General features: G+C 57.5%; 1 protein-coding gene across 1 annotated transcript in view; it reads left to right on the top strand.

The window, feature by feature from the left end:
• LOC122544715 (zinc finger protein 687-like) overlaps nt 1-7,729 on the top strand; it is a 55,720-nt gene that overhangs the window by 23,879 nt on the left and 24,112 nt on the right. Inside the window, exon 2 of the mRNA XM_043684005.1 lies at nt 5,511-7,663. Within this exon, the coding sequence (XP_043539940.1) occupies nt 5,531-7,663 (2,133 nt within the window). The 5' untranslated portion in view covers nt 5,511-5,530. The remainder of the gene's footprint in view (nt 1-5,510; nt 7,664-7,729) is intronic.

The raw sequence follows: 7,729 nt of genomic DNA, 5'->3' as shown, positions 1-7,729 counted from the left end.
CCCCCTACACTGTTCCCCCCCCCCCCCCCCCCCCAGTCAAACCCTCCCGGGGCAGGGACAGCACAGGGTTGGAAAGAATTGGCACGTTCTGAATGTACGTTTGGGAGGTGAGTTGCTTGAGTCTGAGGCTTTGTCGGTGTTGAAATGTTCTTTAACTTGATGCAGCAGGAATTGTTCTCCACTGTCTGGAGTAGCTCTTCCAGTCCTGGTTTTAACTGAGTCTGCTGTTGGCAAAGTGCTGAGAGATTGTACTGATGGTGCTGGAAACCTGTTCGGCAAACCTTCTGTTCCTTTGTTTCACAATTCTGGGCTGTCTGCGAGAGAACTGTTCTGCTGGGTTAGCAAGAGAGCCTTGTTGCCAACTCTTCAGCCAAGTAGTTGGGTTATTGTTTGTGCAAAGCAGGCAGGGCCCAGGCGTCACTGAAATGCAGGAGTGGGGGCACCTCTGCTCTTTATAAGAGAGATGGTTGGCATATTGTTCAAGAGTCACAGCAAGGCTGGAAGTGGTTCGGATCTCAAAGCTCCTCACCGCAATGAAACCAATAGTTCTGACTCCAATGTTGACACTGTAGACCAACGCGGCATCTCCCTGGCAGCTAGGGACCCATTGACATGCCCCGAGCCAGCACTGTGCTGGAAGTGACACATTCTGGGAGGTGTGAAGTTGGTGCTGGTGGTGTCAGGGAAGTGGGAAGGCTGGCCTGGAATCTGATCACACTCGGGTAGAAGAGGTTGGCAGTTAAAGGCGAACGCTGGAAGGGTTAAGGCGAGAACAAACGAATTGGCCAAGCTGTTTAATTTATTGGTTACGTGGTGTTCCAGGTCATTAGAAATAAAAAAAGATGGAAGGCATGGAGCGAGTCGCCTGACTGAACCATAGCCTGGAAAGTGGACAGTGAGAAACAGCTGCAGTCAGAGACACTGTGGCACAGTCGGTTCAAATGGCTTAACCGTGGTGGTGGGGTGAGAATCCAGGGACTGGTGACGGGGGTTAAGGCGAGAACGAACGAATTGGCCAAGCTGTTTAATTTATTGGTTACGTGGTGTTCCAGGTCATTAGAAATAAAAAAAGATGGAAGGCATGGAGCGAGTCGCCTGACTGAACCAGAGCCTGGAAAGTGGGCAGTGAGAAACAGCTGCAGTCAGAGACACTGTGGCACAGTCGGTTCAAATGGCTTAACCGTGGTGGTGGGGTGAGAATCCAGGGACTGGTGACGGGGCGATGACGTTCCGTCACACTTGTTCTGCGATCACTGAAATCTTCAGGGGAAGCAGAAAGCTTGATACAATCTGGAGAGAAACTGGAGAACATGGTCACGGTGACGAAGGCCAAATCTGCTGCCTCTGATTGGTACCTCTGGCCAGGACCAAACATCTCGGAATGGCTTGAAATGTTTTAATCAAGCGGTTTGCAGATGGTAGGGTAGACCTCTGGGGTTTGACCCTGAGCCACGTACCACAGGGACTCCCCTCGCACCTTGGGGTGTTTTTCTCCTTTTCCATTCAGACTGCTGAGTTACTGACCTGCTTAATTGTTTTAAAAGGCCAGTGCTGTGCTGTGGAAGGAACTTGGACAGATGCAGGTGAACCTAACTACAATGGTGGTTGGCAGGAGGTCACCTCGCCTCAGTGAGCTTCCACACTGATGCAAAGATGGAAGCGACCCACCTTAACCCCCACCCCCACCCCCCGGACCCTACCTCCTTGTCACATCAATTGTCTGGAGAGGGCAGTAACCTCAGGAGCAGGAGGGCGTGATGTTGTGGCCTGCTGGTCTGTCTGACCTCGGTGGTGGGGAAATGGTTGGAATCCTGAGGGTCAGAAGCGATGTTCCTGTAGTTTTCCCTGCTGCCTAATGGAGGTCCATACGTAGTTGCATTTTCTGGGATCAAACTCACCATTGTCTGCACACCGATCGATGAGCACAGACCCACAATACAGGCGAGCAGCTTAGACAGAGCATTCGACACAGCTGGTTACCACCTCAAACTCGACAAATGTAACTTCTCCTCAACACATCCACTGCTCCATAACCACTTTACCACCCTGCCCCGCAACCTTGGCGGGTCTGTGCATACACAGACATTTGGATCGCGCTACACAGGGTGCTGAGGGAGGATTACCAGGATACTATCTGTACTGGAGGGTGTGACTGAGAGAGGGTTACCAGGATGCTGTCTGGGCTGGAGGGTCTGACCTAGAGAGGGTGCTGATTGAGGTATACCAGGATGCTGTCTGGGCTGGAGGGGTCTGACCTAGAGAGGGTGCTGATTGAGGTATACCAGGATGCTGTCTGGGCTGGAGGGTCTGACCTAGAGAGGGTGCTGAGGGAGGGTTACTAGGATGCTGTCTGTACTGGAGGGTGTGACCTAGAGAGGGTGCTGAGGGAGGTATACCAGGATACTGTCTGTACTGGAGGGTGTGACCTAGAGAGGGTGCTGAGGGAGGTATACCAGGATGCTGTCTGGGCTGGAGGGGTGTGACCTAGAGAGGGTGCTGAGGGAGGTATACCAGGATGCTGTCTGTACTGGAGGGTGTGACCTAGAGAGGGTGCTGAGGGAGGTATACCAGGATGCTGTCTGTACTGGAGGGTGTGACCCAGAGAGGGTGCTGAGGGAGGTATACCAGGATGCTGTCTGTACTGGAGGGTGTGACCTAGAGAGGGTGCTGATTGAGGTATACCAGGATGCTGTCTGTACTGGAGGGTGTGACCTCGAGAGGGTGCTGAGGGAGGTATACCAGGATACTGTCTGTACTGGAGGGTGTGACCTAGAGAGGGTGCTGAGGGAGGTATACCAGGATACTGTCTGTACTGGAGGGGTGTGACCTAGAGATGGTGCTGATGGAGGGTTACTAGGATGCTGTCTGTACTGGAGGGTGTGACCTAGAGAGGGTGCTGAGGGAGGTATACCAGGATACTGTCTGTACTGGAGGGTGTGACCTAGAGAGGGTGCTGAGGGAGGTATACCAGGATGCTGTCTGGGCTGGAGGGGTGTGACCTAGAGAGGGTGCTGATTGAGGTATACCAGGATGCTGTCTGTACTAGAGGGTGTGACCTAGAGAGGGTGCTGAGGGAGGGTTACCAGGATGCTGTCTGGGCTGGAGGTGCTGACCGAGAGGGGGTATAGTTGTGTAAGACTCTGAGGGGCATCGACGGGCTAGATAGCAAAGCCCTGTCCTGCTGGGGTGTTCTGAAAGTAAACCGATTCAGTCCTAGCTGAGAGGCAGGTCCCTGTACAGTGCACCACACTGAGTGGTGGCCTTGAAATGTTTGCTGTGTGTGTCGGGGGGAGGTTCAGGGATGTGCAGAGAGACCTGGATTTTAACATGATTGTCCACTGTTTTGCCCACAGTGAGGGGTTAGGGTCTGGAATGCCTGAGAGTGTGGTGGGACCTGACCAGACGCGGCAGGCCGAATGGCCCCCTGTTCTGTGATTCAACAAGTGTTATCTGTTGTGGGCGGTGGCTTGTCATGGGATCCCGTGTGTACTCTCTCGCCAGGTCTCCGGGTTAACAGTGAGGACTGCAGATCAGGGTCGAAGAGTGTGGTGCTGGAAAAGCGCAGCAGGTCAGTCAGCATCCGAGGAGCAGGAGAGTCGCAGTGTCGAGCATGAGCCCTTCTTCAGGAATAAAGGATATAAATGGCATTCCTGACAAACGGCTTGTACTTGAAACGTCGACTCTCCTGCTTTTCGGATGCTGCCTGACCGCCTATGCTTTCCCAGTCACTGTGGCCCCAGGCAACTCGATCCGACTCACCACCGGGTTTGGAGGGAGATGGAGTCTGGTCTGGGGCTGACCACTCATTTTGTAGCACTTGGTAAGGATGGGGAGTGTGTGTGTGTGTGTGTGTGTGTGTGTGTGCCATCCCCAATGGCAACCTCACGCGAGGCTGCCTCTCATCCCTGCGTCCTCTCGCGCAGCCAGCCAAGCAGATGGTTTATCCGTTGCAAATGCCCCATGGATCCCACAGCCCCTGACAGGCACATGCAAACGTGTGCACAATATCCAGCATTGAGACAGTTGTAAATCAGTCCATCAATGCTGCACAGCGCAGAGAGAGAGGCCATTCAGCCCGTTGTCCTCAGGGGAGCTATCCCAACTCCCTCCCCCCAGGTTGACTGATGATTTATATTCCCCTTCTGATTGTTCTGTTTTTGAACAATGGGCCTGCGTCCCCAGGTTTCGGTTTTGCTGGCTGTGGTGAGAGGCAAACCCCAACGATTGGTTTCAACGGGGGGGGGGGGGGGAGAAGGTGTGAGAACTTGCCACTAGACTGTTCCCCCAGGGACCTCCCCTCTTCCACCCCCACCATTGCCGGAATCGCTTGGCAGAGGTTTCCCAGTGAGCCAGCGAGGGGTGAAAGCAATACAGAGCGCAGCCTCCAGGTGCCTTGACAACATGCGAGGGTAAGCAGCTGCCTTTGTTTTGCCTGCCCGAGCCCGGCTTCAGATCGGGTTACAGCATCAGCTTCCCTGGAGTGAGCGTCAACCAGCGGGGAAGTGAACCGCTGGTTCTAACCCCCTTTTTTTTTTTAATTAGTCACTTGCTGTGCCTGCTCAACTAGTGAACGTCGCGTTCGGCCTGTGCGAGAAACCCATTCAAACCAGGGACGATTACCATCACTGTCCCTTGAGTTACATTCGAATTAACAACGGGAGTAAGGCTGTTTAGCCCCTCGAACCTGTTCAGCAAGATCTGGTTGTGAGCGCAACTTCAGTTACACCCCCACCACCCCCCTCCATGCGGTACCTCGGATTCTGGACTAACACAAGGTCTTTTCCTGAAAATGAATTCAATGAGTCAACCTCCATCATTCTCTGGGGAAGAGAGTTCCCCTAGACGTTGTCTCTCCACCCCTCTGGGAGGGAGGAAGAAAGCCTCCTTTGCCTTGAGTGGAAGACACCTTCGTATTCAAACACTCAGCCTGCGAGGCTTAGGAGACAGCTGGGTGACTGAGGGACCCTGGGTGCAGAGGGGAGAGAGCCTTTTCCATGTGGAGAAGGCAGGTGCATGAAGCTGCTGTAAATCCCAAACAACACCAGAAATTGCTGGAGAAACTCAGCAGGTCCTGGCAGCATCTGTGGGGAGAGAGAGAGATCGAGTCGCCGAGCACAGAAACAGGCCCTTTGGTCCGCCTCCAAAATGATATCCTAAATGAATCTATTTGCCAGCACTTGGCCCATATCCCCCTAAACCCTTCCTGTTCGTGTAGCCGCCCAGGTGCCTTTTTTTGGGGGCCAGGCTCACAACTTCAGCTGCGTTTTTCTCTCTCCGCAGCAGCTGCCAGACCCACTGAGTTTCTCCCGCAACCTTCTGGTGTTCGAGAAAGCAGTTGGGACTGCTCGCGAGGCTTCAGCAGTCGAAGAGCTGGCAGTAATGACCTGCCCAGACAGAGTCGACAGCGAGGGGGGGGGGGGGGGAGGGTGGAGTGTTTCAGAGTGGAGTGTAGAACGTTCCAGCGCAGTAGTATGTGAAATTACTGTTCTCTCACTCCCTGTCCCCTGCAGGTTTGACTAGCCTCCCTATAATGGGCGAAATGACGACGCCTGATTTCGATGACCTGTTGGCAGCCTTCGATATCCCCGATTTGGACCCCCAGGGCAGCATTGAGTCGGGCCAAGAGGAAGCCCCCTTGAAGCAGACGGCCAGCAGCAAGGCGCTGTCGGTGGAGCTGGCCCCCAGCCTGCCGGACGAACCGGTGGTCAGCGTGATCGTCAAGCACAGCGTCAGCCCCAAACGCTCGCCCGGCCACCAGAAGGAGCCGCACCACTTCGACAGCAGCGTGCTGCACAACGGCTACGAGTCCGCACCGAATCCCGACTCCCCCGAACCGGAGTCCCAGGCCTCCGCCTGCCAGGGCTGGCTGAAAGCAGCCCGGCCTGAGGCAATGGAGGGCCTGCCTCCCTTTGAGCCGCCCGCGAGGAGCGAGGAGGGGGAGCACCAGACCCCTCCCTTCCCCCCTCGCTCACCGCTCTTCCCTGTCCCCGCGGCCTCCGAGCTCCAAGCCGAGGAGCAGGAGAAGGAAAACGGAGCCGTCGGGTCTTCGTCCTCGGACGACGAGCTGGAGTTGGCGGAGGAGGAAGAGGAGGAGGAGGAGGAGGAGGAGAGGCAATCCGAGGTGGAGTCGGAGGAGATGGAGCAGAGCAGCGACCAGGAGGGCAGCTTCCCCGACGCGCCAAGGGGTGATGGCATCACCTTCGCTGCCCCTGAGTGCCCCACCGCTCTCTGGCCGGATCCCGTCGCTGATTCGGGGGCGGCGGGGGGTGCCGCTGTGAAGTCCCCCGAAGGGGAGGCAGAGGCACAGCCTCCAAGCCCCCCTGAGTCCCCGGCGATGGCTAAAGGGAATCCGTGCGGCCTGCCTTCCCCCCCGAGCCTTGGCCCCAAGCAGGGGAAGAAGCAACAGCAGCAGGCCGGCAGCCCCCGGAGTGTGACCAGCGACGACAGCAGCAGCAGCAAGGAGTCCTCCTCCACCAGCTCCTCCCGCCCCCTCAAGGTGCGCATCAAGACCATCAAGACGTCCACGGGGGGTATCATGCGAACCGTGACCCGGGTCTCGTCCGATTCGGAGCCGCGGGCTGACCAGACAGATGGCCTGGTGCCCGAGGGCGAGATGGAGCCCATGGAGGAAGGGCACGAGGGAGAGGAAGAGGCCGAGAGAGGCGGAGAGCAGCTCCCTCCCGACCCGGAGGTGCCCCCCCCAGCTCCCGATCCCGGTGACGGTCCCGAGGTGGTCAGTCTGCAACTGGGCAACGGCACTGTGGTCAAAGGGACGGTGCTGCCCAAGTCCACCTTCCAGAACGCCAGCACCGCCATGCTCATGGCCGCCAGCATCGCCCAGAAAGCCACGCTGGCACCGCCCAAGTCCCCGGCCACAGCTGCCAAGCCGGTCTCCAAGAGCGTCCACTTGGCCAGTCTGAACCTGGTGCCCCAGACCCTCCCTGCGACCACCCCTGCCAGGCCCTTGTCCCTGGCGCCCAAGTCTGCCACCACCACCACCCTCCAACTGGCCACCAAATCGCCGGGTAGCGCGGTGGCACAGAAACCAGGGCAGGGTCCCTCTCGGAGCCCGGCCGCTCCCCTGGTGGAGGCTTTTCACAAGCTGCTGAATGGGAGGAACCCGCTGCCCACCTACAAACCCAACCTCAACCCACCAGCGGAGAGCTGCCTGGCACTGCCGCCCTTGGGTTACCGGTGCCTGGAGTGCGGTGACTCCTTCGCCCTGGAGAAGAGCCTGGCGCGGCATTACGACCGGCGCAGCATGAGGATCGACGTGACGTGCAACCACTGCGCCAAGAGAATCGTCTTCTTTAACCGCTGCAGCCTAATGCAGCACGCCCGCGAGCACAAGGACAAGGGGCTGGTCATGCAGTGCTCCAACCTGGTCATGAAGACCATCAGCCTGGAGCAGATGATCGGCCAGCCGGACGTGTCTGCCGCACTGGCACCCAGCCGGCCCAGGAACGCCGCTGTGGACGCCGGCTCCCAGGCCAGCTCCTCCCCGGTGATGCCCCTGTTCCCCGACCCCGCCCTCATCAACTGCAGCAACTTCAACTGCGCCGAGTGTGACCAGCCCTTCGCCAACCAGCTGGAGCTGGCACTGCACTTCCAGGTCGGCTCCCCCAGCTCCGACAGTGCCACCAACAACACTGCTGCTGCCCAGGTGAGTGCGGGCGGGGGGGGGGGGGGGGTGGTGCATGGGGAAGGGTGAGGTTTTGGTATCATTCCT

This window comes from Chiloscyllium plagiosum, chromosome 51 (genome assembly GCF_004010195.1).
Source record: "Chiloscyllium plagiosum isolate BGI_BamShark_2017 chromosome 51, ASM401019v2, whole genome shotgun sequence".
In the NCBI taxonomy this organism is placed as follows: Eukaryota; Metazoa; Chordata; class Chondrichthyes; order Orectolobiformes; family Hemiscylliidae; genus Chiloscyllium; species Chiloscyllium plagiosum.
The sequence above is the reverse complement of the archived record's forward strand: the minus strand, read 5'-3'. Positions and strand labels throughout refer to the sequence as shown.